Genomic DNA, 23,313 nt, shown 5'->3' with positions numbered 1-23,313 from the left:
GGTTATGACATCACACTAATTATTTCCTTTGTAAAACAATAATAATTATGATTCCATAAGAGCCTGAAGACTAGGTGGTAGGATAGTCCGTGCCTCTGGACATGCTTTCTCTGTGAACCGGAAAACATCCCCCTTGCATCATGGGCACCTCGTGTTGCCAGCTTATGAGAGCCTCGTCATTGGTCTTCCGTAACTGATTGTCCTCAATCACACACAGAGCCTGAACACTAGGTGGTAGGATAGTCCGTGCCCCTGGGCGGGCTTTCTCAATGAACCGAAAAACAAACCCCTATGCCCTTTGCAGCATTGGTACATCATGTTGCAAGCTAAAGACAGCCTCGTCAGTGGTCTTCAGTTGCGAATTGACATCAATCACCCACAGTTTAATAACTGCCTGCAAAATAGGAATTTTAGCATTTATACTCGCATATGGTAGATTTTGAATGAAACTTCAGGTAAAGTAATGTTTTAGCATTTATACTCGCATATGGTAGATTTTGAATGAAACTTCAGGTAAGGTAATGTTTTAGCATTTACACTCGCATAGATTTTGAATGAACCTTCAGGTAAGGTAATGTTTAAGCATTTATACTCGCATATGGTAGATTTTGAATGAAACTTCAGGTAAGGTAATGTTTTAGCATTTATACTCGCATATGGTAGATTTTGAATGAAACTTCAGGTAAGGTAATGTCTTAGCATTTATACTCGCATATGGTAGATTTGAATGAAACTTCAGGTAAGGTAATGTTTTAGCATTTATACTCGCATATGGTAGATTTTGATTGAAACTTCAGGTAAGGTAATGTTTTAGCATTTACACTCGCATATGGTAGATTTGAATGAAACTTCAGGCAAGGTAATGTTTTAGCATTTATACTCGCATATGGTAGATTTTGAATGAAACTTCAGGTAAGGTAATGTTTTAGCATTTATACTCGCATATGGTAGATTTTGAATGAAACTTCAGGTAAGGTAATGTTTTAGCATTTACACTCGCATATGGTAGATTTGAATGAAACTTCAGGCAAGGTAATTTTTTAGCATTTATACTCGCATATGGTAGATTTTGAATGAAACTTCAGGTAAGGTAATGTTTTAGCATTTATGCTCGCATATAGTAGAATATGGTAGATTTTGAATGAAACTTCTGGTAAGATCATGTTTTAGCATTTACACTCGCATATGGTAGATTTTGAATGAAACTTCAGGTAAGGTAATGTTTAAGCATTTACACTCGCATATGGTAGATTTTGAATGAAACTTCAGTTAAGGTAATGTTTAAGCATTTACACTCGCATATGGTAGATTTTGAATGAAACTTCAGTTAAGGTAATGTTTAAGCATTTACACTCGCATATGGTAGATTTTGAATGAAACTTCAGGTAAGGTAATGTTTTAGCATTTACACTCGCATATGGTAGATTTTGAATGAAACTTCTGGTAAGGTAATGTTTAAGCATTTACATTTGCATATGGTAGATTTTGAATGAAACTTCAAGTAAGGTAATGTTTAAGCATTTACACTCGCATATGGTAGATTTTGAATGAAACTTCAGGTAAGGTAATGTTTTAGCATTTATGCTCGCATATAGTAGAATATGGTAGATTTTGAATGAAACTTCTGGTAAGATCATGTTTTAGCATTTACACTCGCATATGGTAGATTTTGAATGAAACTTCAGGTAAGGTAATGTTTAAGCATTTACACTCGCATATGGTAGATTTTGAATGAAACTTCTGGTAAGGTAATGTTTAAGCATTTACACTTGCATATGGTAGATTTTGAATGAAACTTCAGTTAAGGTAATGTTTAAGCATTTACACTCGCATATGGTAGATTTTGAATGAAACTTCAGGTAAGGTAATGTTTTAGCATTTACACTCGCATATGGTAGATTTTGAATGAAACTTCTGGTAAGGTAATGTTTAAGCATTTACATTTGCATATGGTAGATTTTGAATGAAACTTCAAGTAAGGTAATGTTTAAGCATTTACACTCGCATATGGTAGATTTTGAATGAAACTTCAGGTAAGGTAATGTTTAAGCATTTACACTTGCATATGGTAGATTTTGAATGAAACTTCAGGTAAGGTAATGTTTAAGCATTTACATTTGCATATGGTAGATTTTGAATGAAACTTCAAGTAAGGTAATGTTTAAGCATTTACACTCGCATATGGTAGATTTTGAATGAAACTTCAGGTAAGGTAATGTTTAAGCATTTACACTTGCATATGGTAGATTTGAATGAAACTTCAGGTAAGGTAATGTTTAAGCATTTATACTCGCATATGGTAGATTTTGAATGAAACTTCAGGTCAGGTAATGTTTAAGCATTTACACTTGCATATGGTAGATTTGAATGAAACTTCAGGTAAGGTAATGTTTAAGTATTTATACTCGCATATGGTATATTTTGAATGAAACTTCAGGTCAGGTAATGTTTAAGCATTTACACTTGCATATGGTAGATTTGAATGAAACTTCAGGTAAGGTAATGTTTAAGTATTTATACTCGCATATGGTATATTTTGAATGAAACTTCAGGTTTAATAGGTAATGTTTTAGCATTTATACTCGCATATGGTAGATTTTGAATGAAACTTCAGGTAAGGTAATGGTTTAGCATTTATACTCGCATATGGTAGATTTGGAATGAAACTTAAGGTAAGGTAATGTTTAAGCATTTACACTCGCATATGGTAGATTTTGAATGAAACTTCTGGTAAGATCATGTTTTAGCATTTACTTTCGCATTTGGTAGATTTTGAATGAAACTTCTGGTAAGATCTTGTTTAAGCATTTACACTTGCATATGGTAGATTTTGAATGAAACTTCAGGTAAGGTAATGTTTAAGCATTCACACTTGCATATGGTAGATTTTGAATGAAACTTCAGGTAAGGTAATGTTTAAGCATTTATACTCGCATATGGTCGATTTGAATGAAACTTCAGGTAAGGTAATGTTTAAGCATTTACACTCGCATATGGTAGATTTTGAATGAAACTTCAGGTAAGGTAATGTTTAAGCATTTATACTCGCATATGGTAGATTTGAATGAAACTTAAGGTAAGGTAATGTTTTAGCATTTATACTCGCATATGGTAGATTTGGAATGAAACTTCTGGTAAGGTAATGTTTAAGCATTTACACTCGCATATGGTAGATTTTGAATGAAACTTCTGGTAAGATCATGTTTTAGCATTTACACTCGCATATGGTAGATTTTGAATGAAACTTCTGGTAAGATCATGTTTTAGCATTTACACTTGCATATGGTAGATTTTGAATGCAACTTCAGGTAAGGTAATGTTTAAGCATTTATACTCGCATACGAAGGTATTGTAAGGTAATGTATTATGTAAAATATTTCTTATTAATATGTTTATTTAATAAGGGTTTAAATGTCAATTTTCCTCGATGTTTTAACACAATTCACCTGGTTTTATTAGCACAGTCCACAATTTTAATATGGTTACATATTGTTCGCTTTTTCGGTGATACACTTGGATACATATTCACCTTTATTAAAATATAAGCCACTAGCGATGGTAAGCTTGTTCTCATTTTTACTACTGCATGTCACATAATTACTTGTACTCAAATCTCAACTCAACTGTATTTCCTTAAACGGAACAGAACAAAATAAGCAAGAGAAAATCAAGTTCTTAAATGAAAACTCCCTCCATGGAAGCGCTGATGAATTTTAATGAGGGTAACTTAACACTTGACTCTGGTATAATGCGCAAAAACGCAAGAAAATTAAACAAAAATATGGCTAGACAGGAGGTATTCAGCAAATACTGCAGATATTCCCGTGATTTAAATAATTGAACGAGACACGCAAATACAAATTCACATAATTTACGTTTTATGATTTTTGATGCCTATCAATAAATTTAACATAAATGTTTATTATGAATGTTGAGTCGGTACTCTTGATGTTATGCCTTATTTATGTGTGTCCTCGGAAAAAAATCTTACAAACTACATTTAAGATATTTTTTTCCAAAATAGTTCAGTCAATTGTGGCTCCGGGATTTAACGTTAGAAGTGGCGCAATTTAGCGGCAAACCTTGTGGCGCGCGCTTCCTTCCACAGGAACCCCAGAAGTAGGCTCTAAACATTACAAGGGGTTTGGGGTCCCCCTTCCACGAACGATTTGGCTATCTTTAGTCTGAAATTTGTTTGAAATAATGCATAAAAATTGCAATGAAATGAAATGTTCACTTAGGCAGAGTTGGCATAATGTAGTGTGCTTAATGTTTCTTGCGGGGGCGGTGTGTAAGCTTATTTATACTCGCACTCGGGCCTTGCCCATTCGGCGAGTGCTCCGTTAAGATTGTTAGTCATTTTAGGTTTGGAACATAGTGCACAAACAGAATGTAACCCTGGTTAGAGCTATTCTGGTTCTTTAACGTTCACCAGTGTAAACTCCCATTTAATGTCCCTCCAAGAAGACGATTAGTATTTTTTAGTGATGCGACGGGGAATCGTACCTGCGACCCCTGGATTGACAGTCAAGTGTGTTACCACTAGACCACGGACCCGCCCCAACAATACCTCTTGCAACATGTTAAACAAGTTATATTTCAATTCGTGGTGTTCGCACATATTAGTAGGCCAATGTCAATCGAGGATTTACCCTATTTACTGCAGCTCCATATCACATCATGTAGAGCAGATTCGACGGTGAAAACAAACACTTATTTTCGTAGAGAGCATTTCGTTGATCAGCATGATTTGGTAAAGTCGCCTATTTTTCATAGATCGCTATGCACTATGCGCATGAGCGAAGTAACTATGATTGGTAGTTATGCACCAGTAAATTGTAACCACGGCCCCCGTGGCGGGGCTTTTACCAGCAGTTCGTCCCCGCAGGGCGGGGATTTTACCCGGGCTTGGCTGGACCGAAAGTCAAAGTTCCCGCTATTCTCCGGACCTGGGGGCCTGGTTACAATTGACTGGTGCATTAAGGGTGCCGTTTTCTGGAGGCAGTTGTTCAAAGCTTACGTCATGAACCCAGATTTGGAAATAGATGTGTATTCAGCTATTAAATCCACAGTGGCTTGATGACAAAGGCTCAATAAAGTCACAATAAATATTTTCAACTGGCCAAAATTATATTTTATACATACTTGAACATGTATATAATCAATATAATACATTGTCATAAACATAAAATAAGATTTGAAAAAAAAACCTATACTGTAATGTTTCATATTATATATATATTATTTTTTCAAATCTCATTTTATGTTTATGGCAATGTATTATATTGATAATATACATGTTCAAGTATGTATAAAATATAATTTTGGCTAGTTGAAATTATTTATTGTGACTTTAATTTGCCTTTGTCATCAAGCCACTGTGATTAAATCGTGTTGACATATATTAAGTGCACTGTTAAATATTAATGTGACAATATTCAAATACAAATCTCATTTCTTCAAATCAAACAAATTAAGTACTAAAATGTGAAATATTTTATTGTAAATGTTCATTATGAATAAAAAACTTAAGGAGGTCCTCCTAGCCATGCACCAGTCAATTGTAACCACGCCCCCCCCCCCCCCCCTATGTCCGGGGGTATATCGGGGATAGCCGGGAAAAGGGGCCGTGTTTTTACTTTCCAGGTGGCCCCGCAGGGCCGGGTGACCGCGGTGGTTTTGTCATAGCGCACAATTTAGCGGAGATTGTGCCTTATATAGAGTCACTGGGGTGCGGGGGCATTTGGCCGGGGTTTAACCATCATTTCGTCCCCGCAGGGCGGGGATTTTACCTGGGGTTGGCTGGACCGAAAGTCAAAGTCCCAGCTATTGCCCCCTCTGGGGAGGGCGTGGTTACAATTGACTGGTGCATAAAGTTCTGTACTATGCAAACAAACCTATGCAATTCTCAAAATCTAAATATCAACAATTTGTTGATTTTTAAACGAAAAGTATTATAAACGTTCATGTTTCGGTGCTTTTCCATTTTTGTCCAAACATCAATCAATTTTGTTTCCTTTAATAACATATTCACAATTTACCATTGCCCGACACTCATTTAATAAAACTAACGCCTGGGCGGTTTAACGTTCGCGCCAAAATTAAACGTGATTATACAAAGGGCGGAGCTAGTGGGTCTTCTCAGTGAACACCGCATAAGTTAATGTTCATTTTGGCGATTAACAGAAAATGGAGCGGGCCTTCTCGGTCTGCGGCTTTGCTGCGCTCGCTCCATTTTCTGTAGATCGCCAAAATGGACTCTAACATACACTTAAACGATGTTTGAATTTTTGCTAAGGTTAAGTTTGTTTTCATTAAAAAAACACACAGACAAACAAGCTTAAAATCAGTCAAGACAAACCTACCATTTTCACATATTGCAAAGTCAATAATGGAGTGTTCTGGAAAGGCTGTTCTGGTGAGCCTTGGTTCGATTTTGCCATCGTAGTATGTCTTCACCATGTCGCCATACATTTGCCTTGTTGCTCGCCAGCTTTCTGGGTATATCGCATAGCTAAACTGCGACAAAACCATTCGGAACTCCTCGGCCATTTCTATCGAAAACAACCTCGGATGTATTTGGACGGTTTACATACTCAAAAAGCGGTACCTTTTAAGTCCGCTGCAAGTAGATTGCGTAGTAATTTTATTTAGCAGTTAAACTTTATGACTTAACTCTTGGAAATCTTAATTATGTTTGCAAAAATATACTTCACTGGTAATCAATTTAAACTTAGATTAATAAATACAACTCTAAAACACTTCATTTTATTAATGATATAATTTAAAAAAAAATACGAACTACTTCAACAGATGTACCGGCATACATCCGAGATTGTTTTGGATAAAAAATGGCCGAGGAGCTCCAAATGCGACAAAACATGGCTGAACAGGAGGAATTAAACACTGCAGATTTCCCCTTCATTTAACCAATAAATTGCGACAATCAAATACAAATTCACATAATTTACGTTTTATGATCTTGTATGCCTTTTAATGAATTTAACATAAATGTATTTTATGACATTTGCACAAAGAGTCGCACTCTTAATGTGATGCTCTATATAGAATACTGGGTGAATACCTAAATCGGAACACTTTTGGCACTATTTTTGAAATATTTTTAGTTAGACTTCCACCACAACTACAAACATTTCCATCAGCATACTAGAATTCAAGACCAATTGGTTGATTTAAATGGAATTTTTCAAGATACAACCAATCTGCATGAAAAGTACTATATTAACCTCACAGTCAAGGACTGCCATTTTTGTCCTCGGAGTACCTAAATATGGAACAGTTTTAATTCGTTATATATTTTCCTGTATCCTCTTAAAATTCTTGCTACATGTTTTGTTTTAGTAAATTAATAATTTACTTTATTTCCAGCTTGTTTTTTTTGTCATTTTTGTCAGTATTTGACGATATCAGTAAAAAAATAGACTGTACCAATATGCTGTGATTGTGGCAAGCAAGAAGTCATTCCCCCGCATGCCATGTATTGACATTTGAACATGAAAAACTTTGAATGATAGCAGCATTTGAAATACTTACTGGAGTAGCGTGTTCTTTGGAGCTTGTATCTAAGGCAAGCGTCTATATTGATTAAAATCGTGAATAAACCGATCGCGATCGCAAAAACGCTTTTATAAGCGGTGTTCCATATTTAGGCACTGTTCCGATTTAGGTACTCACCCAGTATGCACTATGTATGTACTTTTTATGCAAAAGGGTACAACAAATTTAATAAATCGTACAAAATCAAGAGTTAAAGTTAAATGTGAAGCAAATACTAGTATCAGAAAAAAATAATGCTATTAGTTTCAAAATTGATGTTATAACCAAATTAGAAATATAAATTTTGAAAATGAGATTAAACCTATCTTACACTCTCGGCCATGGAAGATACTTATAATACGTGTGTGGACGAGATGGCCCCATGGTTGTACATAACTTCTTGAACCTTTCTGGGCCTCAGAAATACCAAATTTCTGTAGTGTACCGAAGCAAAAGTGTTATCAAACTTATTACAAGCATTTTCATGCCATCATTTTCTACCTAAGTTCTTGATGTGCTCATTGGAATAGGAATTACACTTGGCAGTTAATCAATAATGATTATGTGTTGTTAATTTCGTTTGGTGTTATATCTACTTGTTATGATATCCCCGTATTAATATGCGCTTGCCCGTGGCAACAGTTGTAAGATGGTACAAATGCTCTTCCTTGGTAACCTGTAAAGAAAAAAAGCTCCCTACCCTCTAAAGCCGAGTCGAACTCATGGCCTCTTACGTGAGGTGAAGACACCTACTCGTATATCACAAGTGAAACTAGACCTTTAACGTCTATAGACACTACCATCTCAAACCTTTAAAGATGCACTCTTACTCCAAAATAAGATTTACCATATTTAATACAATTGTTTTAATTTACCAAAAAGTATTAATAAACGTCGAAAAGAGTGGTTCTTCTGAAGGATACTGGGTTCAATTTGAAAGAAAGGTGCAGAAAACACAGTATTTCTACCTTATGAGACAATAGTAGGTCACAGTAAATCTTTTATCATTCACCAATCATTTCATAGTTTTGCTTTTTCATAGGTTATATACTTGTTATCAGTAATCTATTTTCCATAAATGCATTATTTAGTAAGAAGTTGAAGGTTTATTACTCAAAATTTATGTTTGTTATACATGTGTATGTATTGATTTTGAATAAGAGTGTCACTTTAAAGTCCTCAGCTGCCATAAATCCCACAGTTCTAACACTCGGGAAGTATCTCATAGTTTCATATCATTATTATCGACTTAATACATTTTACAATTCGAAACAGGAAGACACCATAATGCACCAGTCAATTGTAACCACGGCTCCCCAGGTCCGGGGAACAGCGGGGACTTTGACTTTCGGTCCAGGCAACCCCGGCTAAAATCCCCGCCCTGCGAGGATGAACTGATGGTAAAATCCCCGCCAAATACCCCCGCACCCACGGGACCTTAGGTTAGGCCCATTTCCCGCTCTATTTTGCGCGAAGACAAAACCACCGCATTTACCCGGCACTGCGGGGCCACCTGAAAGGTAAAAACACGGCCCATTTCCCCAGCTATCCCCAGTATACCCCCGGACCTGGGGGCCGTTGTTACAATTGACTGGTGCATAACACCCCAAGAACAGATATAATTTGTATATTTTGCAACATGAATGTCCTCGAAAATGAATATCATTTCCTCCGAAATAGTCGGGACCCAGATAAAATAATATCATAATATTTCAGATTAAGAATTGTTAGAAAATGACAGCGTTCGCGAATTATAGATGACGTAAAATATTAAGTCGTAAAGATTGCAATGTCGGTTACATGTTAACAGATTTACGAAAGAATACCGATTTGATTTTGCCATTGGCCAACAAACAAAACTTCATTACACTTATGTCATCAAACACCGGAAACACTGTTCAAAATGTTAATAATTTTTTATTTTATGCATTTTAATTACGATCGAGAACCTTATAATGTTAAGAATAATTTGATACTAAATAATCTACTTTTCTATTGACTATGTCTTTGCTCTTCACGATGAATTGCATATTTATGATTTGTTTCATAAGTTATGTCTCATGGCTATGAATGTTGTAACGTTTAATGATGAATAAAGGTTATATTACAATATTAATATAAACCCAGGTGGCAGACCTGTGCGAGCTGAAGTTTAAATTGAGAGGAGGGTAAAATATCAAACAAGGAAAATGATCAATAAATCTGTTTGAGCTGGTGAGTTGTAACATGTATTTCACTGATAAATCGCTATAAATTGCTGGAAAATATATAATAAACACCTATGAAACATTGTACATAGTCATGTGCCACATAGCTAAATAATTATGCGCAAAAGCACTAATGTTTTGAGTAATAAAAGACTCACACACTCCGTTTAACAAAATACCCATTACCAGCTAATGTAACCAATAAAATGGTGCAAGAATTATTCGTTTCTTCCTAAATTTGTGTTTCCTCACACCTCATAGGTTTTTGGACATAAAAAATGCATAAATTGGTAATTATTGTAAGGTTGACGAAATGTAAGCCTCCACTTTCAACGCTCTGAATCACACTCGATGGGACTTTTACAAGTTGTGTTACAACCGAGGCAATCCGCATTCGGAGCTCCTCGGCCATTTTTTATCGAAAACAATCTCGGATGTATGCTGGTACATCAGTTGAAGTAGTTCGTAAATCATTATTTAAATGTAGTGTTTAAGAGTTGTATTTATTTATATAAGTTTAAATTGATTGCCAGTGAAGTGTATTATTGCAAACATAATTAATGTAAGATTCCCAAGAGTTCAGTCTTAAAGTTTAACTTTCAGTCTTAAAGTTTAACTGCTATATAAAATTACTACGCGATCTACTTGCAGCGGACTTCAACGTACCTCTTTTTGAGTTTGTAGACCGATCAAATACATCCGGGGTTGTTTTCGATAAAAATGGCCGAGAAGCTCCGAAAGAGGCAATCCACTGACGAGTTGAAGAGAACCACGGTGGTTGCGTCGACTCTCCAGTTCGTCACACTAGTTCAATAAAGTTAATGGCCATGATATCTCGTCTCAATTATTAGCGGATTCGTCAACATTACTGTACGAAAAGTTTCGTAAAACGGTTACATGTAGCTACGAATCTCTGTCGTTGCTTGTTCGAGATATCCAACCCTACCAAAGCTCGAAATCTGATAGAAATTGGGCGGTTGAAACCCTTTGGTTGTAAGAGCTTTTCTTAATTATTAAAAATGAGACTTATTTAGTATTTTTGTAAAATAAATTTAGTTTTAACTAAACTTAATAATTAAAAGTGATTCTGTCCGGCGATCCAATGAGCATAAAGACTAATTTAAGCTATTAAACGTCTGACAAGTAGAGAAGTAAATTGTTCACCTTCATGACAATTTCTTTAGCGATTTTTGACGTAGCCTTAGTTTTGAGAATCGGAAAATAAATCACAATCGATAATCAGTGATGCCAACCGATCAATGAGTGATTGGACGGACTCGCTCATGCTTTGATATAATTTATAATACATTTAATTCGTCTTTTTATTGAAAAAAAAAAGTCGAACGTTTTATAACGTCGTCGGCAACGTCGTATACCGACAACTTGAACCATTTCCAAAAACCCAGACATCCGCATTCGCAGATATATAGTCTATATCTCTAGCTAGAATTATTGTACACGAATGCCAATTTTCGACCGGGAATGATCGTCGGTTTCGGCAAGATGACCATTGAAACATAACAGGACCCTCCCGAGAAAACGGGACGCAACCAACATTTGAATGGTTTCAAGGGGGCGGGTAGAGGATACCTCCTTCAGAAATATGAAATAAATTAGGTTTTAACTGCGCTTGCTCAGTCCCTTCTTCATCAAAAGGGACTAATTTCAGACGCAAAGTTTGGGTTTTAGGCATCATTTTGACCCAGACTTCAGAATGAAGACATGGCGTTAAAACGTCATGAGAATGACACTGATTAGTTTTTATGTGTTAAAAGGAGGAATGAATTTTCCTTCCTTGCCGTAAAGGAACATCAGCCCGTGTCCTTGTGGCATTGTTATATTTAACGAATTGCTTTGACTAAAATATCACCCAATGAATATTTCTATACAGTTGTTTGAAAATCGGACCATCCATTTTTTTTACATAATTCCTTTCGTATTTCTCGTTGTCATAGTTACCACAGTGCTTAATTGATTATCTCTTGAGTTTATAACGTTAAAAATTAATTGGCCGAGGGGTTAAGGATGAGACGTTATTTTATTTTTTTATAGTTTTAATATAAAATATATTACTTGTTATAAAATGTGCATAGTTACATTGTGACAATAATCATTGGCAATAAAGAATATCTTTTTAAAATATCAATGAAAACAAAATATACGAAGACAACCTGGAGCATATCCATGTTCTTACTGAACTAGCTGAAATTATGTAATCTAATTTTCTAAAACTCAAAACAGATCTTTTGTTTGTTAAACACCGTCATATTTTAAAACAATGTACAATTTAACATAACATAAACTCGTTAACAAGATTAAATAGTTTTCTTTCATATTAAAATAGATCTACCAATGGTTTTTATTTAATCTAGATGCCACTAAAGGCAGTCTACACTCCATGACGTCACTTGAGTCCAAAGACGTCATAAAAAGCAATGAGTTTCATAATCTAACTGACGATTTTCAAGAACTCCTGCAAATCGACAGCTCCATCTCCGCTTGTGTCGGCTTCTTTCATGATGTCATCCGTTATTTCCTTCACGTTACCCCCCTTGAAGGCTCCGGAATCCCTCACAACGGCCTCGATCTCGTCACGTTTTAAGCTTCCGCTATTATCCTTGTCGTACTTCTTGAAAGTTTCCTCTAACGTCTCCCTGCAATGTCAATAGCAGGAAAAATGCTTCATTTTGGGCTTTACACACTAGACTAGTTTAAAGCTGCACTCTCACAGATTTACTATTTTTACAACTATTTTTTATTTTTTGTCTTGGAAAGAGCAATTCTTTACGTAAATATCTGCAAACCAATGATATAAGATTGCTGACAAAAAATCAGATCTTAGATTTTCATATTTCCGTTCGAAAATTAATGTTTTATGGCTTAAACCATTACTAACGGTTTTAGAAAAATGCATAAAACATCAATTTTTGAACTTAAATATAATAATCTGCGATCTAATTTTTGTCAGCAGTCTTATTTAACTGGTTTCTATGGATTTTCGCAAAATTGGCTCGTTCCAAGACAACAAATAAAAAAAGTGTCAAAACGTTCAATCTGCGAGAGTGCAGCTTTAATGCATGAGTCCAATCTATGCAGATATGAATAACTCTCGCAGACCATTAAATATACATGCCATGGTATTCGGTATGCCCGTATGTCATGTATATAAATATAAACAGGTTACAAAACACCATCGATCGACCGACGACCGCTTGTTCGAGCTCATATCAAATATTTACACCTCAACGTATCTTTCTTAAATGAAATGCTTTTCGGCAATTGCGAATATTTTCCGATGAACGCAACATCTTCGGATATGTTCGCATCGCGAATCATTGCATATTAGTATACATGTAAATTGAAAAGTATTTATCTTGTTATTGATTGTATTGTGCCCATAGGCCACGAAAACCTTTAATCAACATGTTAGAAAGTGTTAATTTATGGTATGTTTAATGAATTGTTGTCATTAGCGTTTCAATTTTACGTTTAAAATTGATTTAAAGTTATCGTTATTTTCCCGCGTTATTGTGACGTAATTACGGTAATATGATTTATAAATGAATGGGTGAGAATCCATAACCGTAAGGTTTTCTCAAATGAAATAAAGTATTATTTTACAGTTCTTGAAAGAAATTATTAACTATTGGTGTAACTATAAGTAATGAATTGCGTGATTTATGTCATTATCGGGGAAATGAACGCAGTTGGGCTGATGAAAGTACGCGTGGGGTCCTCAACACACCTTGACCAGCCCAACTGCGTTGACATCAACGTCGCAATTGATTCCTAAGTAATATTCACCTTAACAAACCTTACCTTCTTGGGGGTTTCTCCATCTCATCAAAAAACTCCTTTTTGGTGACGGATTTATCTCCGTCCTTATCTACAGCCGAAAACATGTACTGAAAAAAAAGAATGTGTAAATAATTGCTTACATGCTTTTGTATCTATGGTGATCCATATTACTTTAATATTCATATGCTTGTGTCTATATAATACTTCTATTTCTATTAACGTTACTGAATGTATTTTGCCACTAAACAACATTCCGTCATTAACCAGTGTACATGTATGACGTTGACGTCACTTCCTTTTTACGATGTTTTTTTATCTACTAATGGTGAACAAAACAAACGTTATAAAACGTCATATCGTGTTTGATATGAAAACAATTGTGTACCGATTGTTAATTAACTTGGTATTTACATTTTTACTAATGTCGGTTATAGATGACAAAATAAGCAGCATATTAGAAAAATAGTAACATATGAAAATTAATAGTAACAGATGACCTTTACTCTTTGCACAATCACGCTCATGACTATAGTAAAAGAATACTACTAAATTATGACTATTCTAACCACGTGTAATGTTATAGTAAGTATCTCTTACATGACTATGTGTATGCTAGTTCTTAATTATGACTATTAATACCACACGCGTAATAGTAAATATATAGATATAATAGTAAGTATCACTTACCACGACGTCCTTACTGCTGGGTCCCTTTCCAGGCGGGAGGATGCTCCTCAGGGCCTTGTCAAGTTCCTGTATGGTCAATTGCCCGTCCCCGTTCTTGTCCGCCTTGGACCAAAAGTCCTCGCACTCTTGCTTGGTAAGAGACATACTGGTCGATTGGTGATGTTACTGCAAATGTAGAATAATAGTTAAATAATTCCACAAGACACACTTAGTGCAACCAAATACAATCGAACCTCGCTATGTCGAACTCTGTTAGCTCGATGTTCTGGTTATTTCAACCTCTTTTTCGGTTAAGTTATATACTTCTGGTTCCGGTTATTTCGAATCTTCGTTATCTCGAATGCTCAGTGACTTCGACATAGCGAGTTTTGACTGTAATGCAAAATTAAGAATTTGGCGGTTTTAATCTGCTTATTGGATTTTTGTTTTCAGATCTCTTCTGATCAATTAAAATGTCAATCCATCCAACAGTCCCACTGGCACTGACCACTGAAAGCACAGCTCATGAAAATAATTACGTTTATTAATAAACAGCCCATTATATTTACATTTTTTTTTGCTTAACAATTAAAAATAAAAAAGTTCAAACTAGGCCAATTAGAAATCCTCAAAAAAGTTCGGCTACATACATATATTTTTATTTGTTTCCTTAACCACCAAGTAATATGTTTTCGAAAATAAGTTCGTTATTGAAGCGGTAAAAGTAAAACATTCGTTAAAAAAACATTAACTAAAAAGCTATAATTAATTTTATTAAAAAAGGTGGTATGGTACATTGATATATGTTACATTGAAACTGGAGACGAGTGCTAATAGATGTGGCTATAAATGAATCCATTCAGGCGTTAAACCTTACGGTGAAACTAGAATTTCGTATAATTTCAGTTGCTTTAAAATAATTCTCCTTGTGACTATTATACAGCCTGGACACCGAAAAACGTAAAAATTGACGGACGCACGAACTGACGGCTCGATTTAAACATGCCTATAGATACCTGCTGAGGCATATGAATAGTCAAAGTATGCACTATGAAAGGTAAAGTTTTTGTTATAGGAGTACACACTTTTATTCCATGAGTTCAACTCGATGAAAATAACAATTCATATTTAAACATTAATACGAATTTGATGTTATTTATGTTCTTCTTCAATTTAACCTGCAAAAAAAAAACTGCAAGCAGTTTTATTCTAATCCACAATTAAAAAAGAAGCCTGAATTTAGAATGAATAACATCGGTAAAGATTTGCAAGTAATGCTGTAATCTGACCGTGTTTTAATATTCAAATACAAGTAATTAAATCTACAGCCCTCAAGGAATAGTTGAAATACCTTAAAGATGCACTCTTACTCCCAAATAAGATTTACCACAATTTATAATTTTGTTTAAATATTCCAAAAGCGACGAAAAAAGATCGAAAACAATGGTTCTTATGAAGGATAACGAGTTTAATTTGAAAGAAATGTGCAGAAAACACCGTGTTTCTACCTTATGAGACTATAGTAAATTCACCAATCATTTAATATTTTTGCGCTTTCTGCTATTAAAGTATACGGTTACAATATTGTTTTCAGTAATTAATAATTTCCATGAATGCATTATTTAGTAAGCAGTTAAAGGTTTATCAGTCAAAATTGATGTTTGTTATACATGTCATTATTGTGTGTGTATTGATCTTGAATAAGAGTGTCACTTTAAACGTGTATCAACATTGTAAATATCGCTTGCAAATATTTATGTTCACATTCCATACATTGTCAGAGCAAAATATCTGAACAAGACAAAGATAGAAAGATTAAAGTTATCACCATTTTTATATTTTTTATATATATAACGTGTAAACAATGTCAAATCTAAGTGCAAAACGTGTTTATGAATGTATATATGCAACGTGCATATAACATTTACTAAATGGGTTCACAAACAATATCATTAAGAATAAAAAAAAATCATTAAATTCCGATTTAAATAACTTGCTTAAAAGAAAGTTTCAAACGCAACATAATAAACAAACGTATAATATCTTAAATACGTTCCAATACCTTGCAAATACCAAATAAATAAACAAAAAATCTTACCTGAGTTAAATGAAAATAAATGCGGAGTATCAAGCTACGAACGATCACTGATTTTACCTTGCTTAAGTAACAGGTTATATATATATTGTCACGCTATGTTGAGCCAAGCCAGCATCTCTAAATCGAAATAAAAATATCTACCTACTTTAAAAGTAAAATCAGCGGAACGTTTCACTCTAGATTTTTACTAATGTTTGTAAAATCTGTGTTCAAAGTACTGAAACTTTTCCATTCATAAAGGTTAAACAGCGTACACATATTTTATCATGTACGAACAGGTAAAAAGGACATCTTGATGTTTTATTATATGATTCATCAACGTTCATAAGTTTGTCAGGTCTAACATGGAGGGATGAAGTATTTGTACGAAGATCTTCACTATATGACCATGTTTACAAACATTATTTTACTGCATCGCATGTTCAAACAGACTCTTAACTTTTATGACTGTAGATTAAAGTAAAAATTGATGGATATTTATGAAAATCAATGAGCTTTAAAGGTTGTTTCTTGTCTTATTTTAAGTGTTTAAAACTAATTTAAACTACATTTGTATCAATAAACCACAAATTACCCTGTTATTTCTGACAATCCCTTTTCTTACTAAAAGCGTTTATGACTTATTTGATATTTTGTAAAACCACAAATACCTATTATGTCAAGATCTGTATTATGTATGCTCTAATAATTAAGACTTTAAATTTGTTTATTGCAAAAAGTATCGAACAAGATTATTTAAAGTTTGATAAATGGAATGTTTATAATGTCTATGGTTTTCAATCCTCTCTTTATTTCTTCAAAAAAATGAAAGCACGGTGCTTTGAAATGAATGGGCAATAAACGTTATCCATACCGTTTTAAATAACATTGTCTGAAATGCATTCATTATTTTAAGGATTTGTTCAAAAATCAAACTAATATTTCACCTTAAACAGACATTGAACCCTTAATGAAATGATACATCAACCTAAACAACTCTAAGTAGCTTGTTTTAAGTAAACGATGTTTAATAGTGGTAATCAAATTAACTAATCTTATATTTTATCATATGCCTTCGCAAATGAAGCGAAATCATATTTTATAATTTTGAAACCCTTTGGAAAAAACAAACACCAAATTTCCTTTTCGTCATTTAAAAGGTTTATTTAAATGGGTTATTTAGAAGGTCGCGCATGCGCAGACTATTTCAGAGGCATTTCGCGCCATACACTAAGAAAGTTAACATTTATTGTAAGTTTTCAAAACTGAACACTAACGACAACAACCAACTAATCTAAATTTAGTCATTATTGTTTTTGATGTATTTTAAAGCTCCTGAACGTGCGTATCAGCTATCATAAAGGCATTTCCCAAAGATTTTATATTTGGTTTTGTGAACAATAAATGGGCGCCAGGTTAGTCCCGACGTTAATAATAACTTAGAAGACCATAAGTAACCACTAACGCTGTTTCCTCCATTCTCTGGATATATTAGAATGTTTAAATAAAGGGAAACAACATTAAAACAAAAAGTATGAGATGTCTTGAAACAAATCTTAGAAACAGATAAAAATTTATAATTAACATACCTTCCGACTAAACACACTCTTATCCGTCGTAAATCTATGTAACAATACTATCAACTGTATAACAATTTAACCTAAATACTTGGCAACCCTACCTGCTTAACTGATGTGTCACGGCCCGCACCAGACGTACGGAGTTTAGCCCTGGGCCTGTCCAATCATCGGTGGTTGACAAACAACAACGCGCTATGCACCACGAGATTGGTGTAGTGCAGACAATATACCAAGGGCGTAGGATAGGTGCTAGATACTAGAGGTCTGCATATATATGTAGGTGGTGGTCCTTCGGCCGCCATCTTATCACTGGATAACGATTTTTTGAGAGGGTCGGCACGTGTCAAAAGTCACCTACGCCCCTAACGCCAAATCCTGGCTCCACCCCTTAGGTAGATGAAGAGTCAGATAACAATCGATGATGAAACGGAAACATAATGCACCTGTCTATTGTAACCACGGCCCTCTCAGGTCCGGAGAATAGCAGGGACTTTGTCTTTCGGTCCAGCCAACCCCGGGTAAAATCCCCGCCCTGCGGGGACGAACAGATGGTAAAAAACCCGCCAAATGCCCCCGCACCCCAGGGACCCTAGGTAAGGCCCAATCCCCGCTATATTTCTATATTTTTGCGAAGACAAAACAAGCGCATTCACCCGGCACTGCGGGGCCACCTGGAAGGTAAAAACACGGTCATTTACCCGGCTATCCCCGGTATACCCCCGAACCTGAGGTGGCCGTGGTTACATTGACTGGTGCATTAGTTAGAGGATTGTCTCTATTCCGTACTGGTATATTAAAAAGCAAATACCTCTCGTTATTTACACGTTCTATCAGTTTCAACATAGTATACTAACGCCCCTAGCTTCATTCCTGAGATAGATTTAGGATCAGAAAACTGTCATGGTTGTAAGAGGGCTATCTATGTTCCGTATTGGTATTTTAAAAAAAGCAAATACCTCTCGTTTTATCGTATAATAATATCAACACGCTTTAACAGTTTCGACGTAATACTTCGTAGTCATTTGATAGACATGTATAATTATGTAGTTAGAAAGTATAGATTTAAACCTGCACTCTCACAGATTTACCATTTTTACAACTTTTTTTATTTATTTATCTTAAAAAGAGCAAATTTTTGCGTAAATATCTGCAAACTAATGATAATTATGTTTGCTGACCAAAATCAGATCGGAGATTATCATATTTCCGTTCGAAAATTAATGTTTTTGGCTTAAACCGTTATTTGAACTTAAATCTAAAAATCTGGGATCTTATTTTTTTCTGCAGTCTTATATAACTGGTTTCCATGGATTTTCGCAAAAAATGGCTCGTTCCAAAACACGAAATAAAAAAGTTGTCAAAACGTTCATTCTGTGAGAGTGCAGCTATAAAACATTTTGCATTATTTTTATCACGCAAAAATACTCACCTTAGGATTTTCTTGTTGGACACCGAAAACCGATGCCAAAGCGTGTGCTGTTTCAGTCTAAAGGGCATACCAATTGAAGAGCTTAAAGGGGCACAGAATAGGTTTACACTTGATAAATGACCAAAAAAAACCTATTCTTTTTGGTGCTTCATTAGTAGGGATGCAAACGAATGGCAAAATTGATTAAGTTGAACTCATTTCATTTTAATTACCAAACTAACAAGAGGGCCATGATGGCCCTAAAACGCTCACCTAAGCAAAGGGCCACAGCTCTGTGACAAAGCACTAATAGGAATGTTGCAATTTAAACGTATCTTTACTGATGCCGATGCCTTGTTTTATATTTGTAAAGGGTCATGCAATGAGCCTACCTGTAAAGTTTCATTGAATTTGGCCTGGTAGTTTCGGCCATTTTGTTGTTGTTGTTGTTGTTTATCAATCTCAATGCCTTGCTGTATTTTTGTAGAGGTCATGCAATGAAGCTTCCTGTAAAGTTTCAGTAAATTTGGACTGGTAGTTTTAGAGGAGATTTTTTTTAAAGCAAAATGGTAGTTGGCCATTTTGTTGTTGTTGATGTTGTTGTCGATCAATCGTGACCCCTTGTTGTATTTTTATAGAGGGTCGCCCAAGGTAACTTTCTGTAAAGTTTCATTGAATTAGGACTGGTAGTTTTAGAGGAGATGGGTTTTTTAAGCAAAACAGGAAGTCATCCATTTTGTTGTTGTTGCTGTTTTTGTTGTTGTTGTTGATCAAAGGTGACCCCTGGTTGTATTTTTGTAGAGGGTCATCCAAGGAAGCTTCCTGTAAAGTTTCATTGAATTTGGACTGATAGTTTCATAGGAGATGTGTTTTTTAAGCAAAACAGAAAGTCAGCCATTTTGTTGTTGTTGCTGGTGTTGTTGTTGATGTTGTTGTTGATTAAACGTGATCACTGGTTGTATATTTGTAGAGGGACACCCAAGGAAGCTTCCTGTGCAGTTTCATTGAATTTGGCCATGTAGTTTCAGAGAAGATGGTTTTTAAGCAATTGTTGACGGATGGACGGACGGACGGACGGACGGACGGACGACGGATAAAGACCGATTTCAATAAAAATAAAAGCATCTGATTTTAGTACAGAAAAAAAACATATTAGAGATATTCTTGCGTTTTGAAAATTGAGGAATTTGTACGCATCTGTTTCATGTGGACATTTTGTACGGGTTCCGAATTATGGCCAAGGTTTAAAATGTTGAGACGACGACATCAACACTATGACAATAGAATAGACGAGCTGAAACAAAAAATGACACATACGCGACACGCTGGTGACGGTAATTGAAACATGACCACAACCTACATATTTGAGGTGCTCGCTCATGTTGTTGTAAAATTCATGTTTTTGTATGACGCAATAAAGTGTGGCAAATCATTACGAGTGTTAAAACTAAGATATCAAAAGCTGGAACCCTTCAGCAAATGTTGATATTTGCTCAAATATCGTCTTTGAAGACAACATTTTAAAAACCAAATCACTTTTTAGTCTATAACTGTATTTTTTCTGCAATTTCGATATCATAGAGTAAAATAATGATATAATACGTGTTTTCAGACGCATTACTGAATAAAATATTTTTTGATCCAAAAACACGAGCGAGTACCTTTTAACAATCATACGCCTTAAAATGTTATCTAACATGCTCAGGTTTCTCTCAATACCCTCGCTGCAAATACAGCCTTGGCCTCAATGCGTAATTTAGTTATTCAAATCTGCCTATTGTTATCTTGCCCTCGAGTGAAAAAAACACAACATTGAAAGCTATTAAAAGATTTTTTGCAGGGGCGGTTCCAGGATTTGACGTTGGGGGCGTATCTTAGGGGCGTAACCTTTTAACTTGCCCCCCCCCCCCTCCGTCAGAAACGTTGTTTATTTGGTTTAAAATGTTGGCAGGGGAGTTTGGGGGAAGAAAACAATTACTAGTCCGAAATGGTGCATTGGGCATATTTTATCACTTTTTTCTCCTTTATTGAAATAAAAGTTGAACTTGATTTAAAGATGATTTAAGGCGGGTTCGCCCCCCGGAGCCGCCAGTGATTTCTTTTTTTTTCGAATTTTCAAGAGTGTGACCTTGACCTTAAGGCTGTATGTACATTTGCATGCAGTGCCTTTTACGTTAAGAAGTTTTGTGATTTATTGTATTTATAATAGCCAACTCTACTGCAAGGGGCATCTCTTCTGGGTTATACAAGTCGGTTAGAATTTAAAATGTTATTTCTTCGTGAATCGGAAACCACGATAAGTTCGCTGTACTCCGATCCCTTAGGCTATATATGCACGAATTAATTTTAAGACGTTACTTAATAAAGTCTAACCTTGACTTAAGTGCAAGCATAACCCCTTAGTACACCTTGAACATTTCAAGTGACCATTATGTATACAAATACAGATTCAAGCCTAATTCACCGTATAACACGTCACCTTGAACATTTCAAGTGACCATCATGTATACAAATACAGATTCAAGCCTAATTCACCGTATAACACGTCACCTTGAACATTTCAAGTGACCATCATGTATACAAATACAGATTCAAGCCTAATTCACCGTATAACACGTCACCTTGAACATTTCAAGTGACCATCATGTATACAAATACAGATTCAAGCCTAATTCACTGTATACCACGTCACCTTGAACATTTCAAGTGACTATCATGTATACAAATACAGATTCAAGCCTTATTCACTGGATACCACGTTTATATTCTGAACATCATTATAATTGTTAAGATATGAGAACTGATAACTGACTGCTTGGGGATAAGCAAAGGCATTCCACCGTACCAGACGATCATGGGTCAAGGAGTATGATTATTCTCACTTTTCGGTAATTAGGTTCTATCATTTGTTTAAATCTATAATGTGCCTTTCAAGCTCCAAGTAATATAGTTTGCTAATACAATGTTTCATTTAAGAGTATACGGGCAAGATGCTGGTCTCCCCGTCTCCCACCCCCCCCATTAGTATACCATATTCATAGGATTTGTAAACAATGAGTACTCAGGACTCATGGGAGGGTGATACACGGTACGCAGAAACTAAAAAAATGACATTGTTCGGTACGCAGATTCGTTAGATAGTTTAAGAGTGGTTAGGCAGAATCAATTTGGTAGAAAGATTGTATTGTTGTAAATCGATATATTAGCATGCCAGATACCCCAAATTTAAATTCTGGTTTGGCCCTTGTAAATATCTGAAATGCCTTCTGTTATTTCCCACCTCACTGGAAAGTAAGAGCTGCCTCTCAACTCGGAAACTGCCTGCGGAGGAGCCGAATACGACTAACTGTTGACCTATGACACGGCCAGAACGGCTTTGGATGGAAAGGTAGGACAGATCTGAAGGGCACAGATTCCATCAGTACGACCATATGAGGAACTATGATGTTTGGCGCCTCATAAAAGACGCCTTGTCATACAAGCGAATGAAACAAATACCAAAGTGGACCACCTACAAGATAATCAACTTCCGGAAGAGCTTCAATCCTTTAAAAGGGGCCCAGACTCCTGCTATGCTAGGGAAACCTTGCGGGACACTGGTAGTACCCCAACAGTCAAGTAACCTTCCGACGTACTTACACACGCTTAGATGACCAGCGGAAGCCACGGTGTGGGGCGAAAAGCAGACAGTTGAGGATTGAGAGAATGGACCAAGAAAAGAATGCAGTGTGTTCGGTACGCAACACGGAAGAAAGATACAACCTCATATTATGGAGGACACACGGAACTTGAACTTAGTTTGACTATGCTGTTTGAATATTGATTTAAATGCAAAAAGACGTATAAAAACGAAATATGTCGTCTGACGATTAATCAACTTTTTTTCTTTTTTTAAAATAGTATGAACCAACACTATTTACTGATTTAAAACTCATTTCAATTCATGGAGCTAGCTACCAATGCGTTTGGTCTGGTAGGTGATAAGAGTTGGACACATCCATACACAATTTTAAGGATTTT

General features: G+C 35.4%; 1 protein-coding gene across 2 annotated transcripts; it reads right to left on the bottom strand.

Moving 5' to 3' along the window:
- Positions 1 to 11,797: 11,797 nt before the first annotated feature.
- LOC128233598 (uncharacterized) lies at positions 11,798 to 17,997 on the bottom strand. 2 transcript variants are annotated; one of them, XM_052947357.1, is made up of 4 exons: positions 17,895 to 17,997; positions 14,250 to 14,414; positions 13,584 to 13,669; positions 11,798 to 12,418 (listed from the first exon to the last, which is right to left on the bottom strand). In XM_052947357.1, exons 2-4 carry the CDS (start codon positions 14,391 to 14,393, stop codon positions 12,214 to 12,216), a joined length of 435 nt encoding a protein of 144 aa, XP_052803317.1. In that variant the 5' UTR covers positions 14,394 to 14,414; positions 17,895 to 17,997; the 3' UTR covers positions 11,798 to 12,213. The 2 variants fall into 2 exon arrangements, with proteins under 2 accessions (XP_052803317.1, XP_052803308.1); XM_052947348.1 differs by lacking the exon at positions 17,895 to 17,997 and adding an exon at positions 16,327 to 16,480.
- Between the last annotated feature and the right edge of the window lie 5,316 nt (positions 17,998 to 23,313).

The sequence above is a fragment of the Mya arenaria genome, chromosome 1 (assembly GCF_026914265.1).
Source record: "Mya arenaria isolate MELC-2E11 chromosome 1, ASM2691426v1".
NCBI classification, from domain to species: Eukaryota; Metazoa; Mollusca; class Bivalvia; order Myida; family Myidae; genus Mya; species Mya arenaria.
This window is presented reverse-complemented; position numbering and strand designations above follow the sequence as displayed.

Excerpts from the sequence above, each read along its gene's own strand:
- LOC128233598 (XM_052947357.1), bottom strand. The coding sequence starts at position 14,393 with ATGTCTCTTACCAAGCAAGAGTGCGAGGACTTTTGGTCCAAGGCGGAC. Across the intron at positions 13,670-14,249 it reads CCAGCAGTAAGGACGTCGTG|TACATGTTTTCGGCTGTAGA; the intron begins GTAAGTGATACT and ends CTTTTTTTTCAG. Across the intron at positions 12,419-13,583 it reads ATGGAGAAACCCCCAAGAAG|GGAGACGTTAGAGGAAACTT; the intron begins GTAAGGTTTGTT and ends TTGACATTGCAG.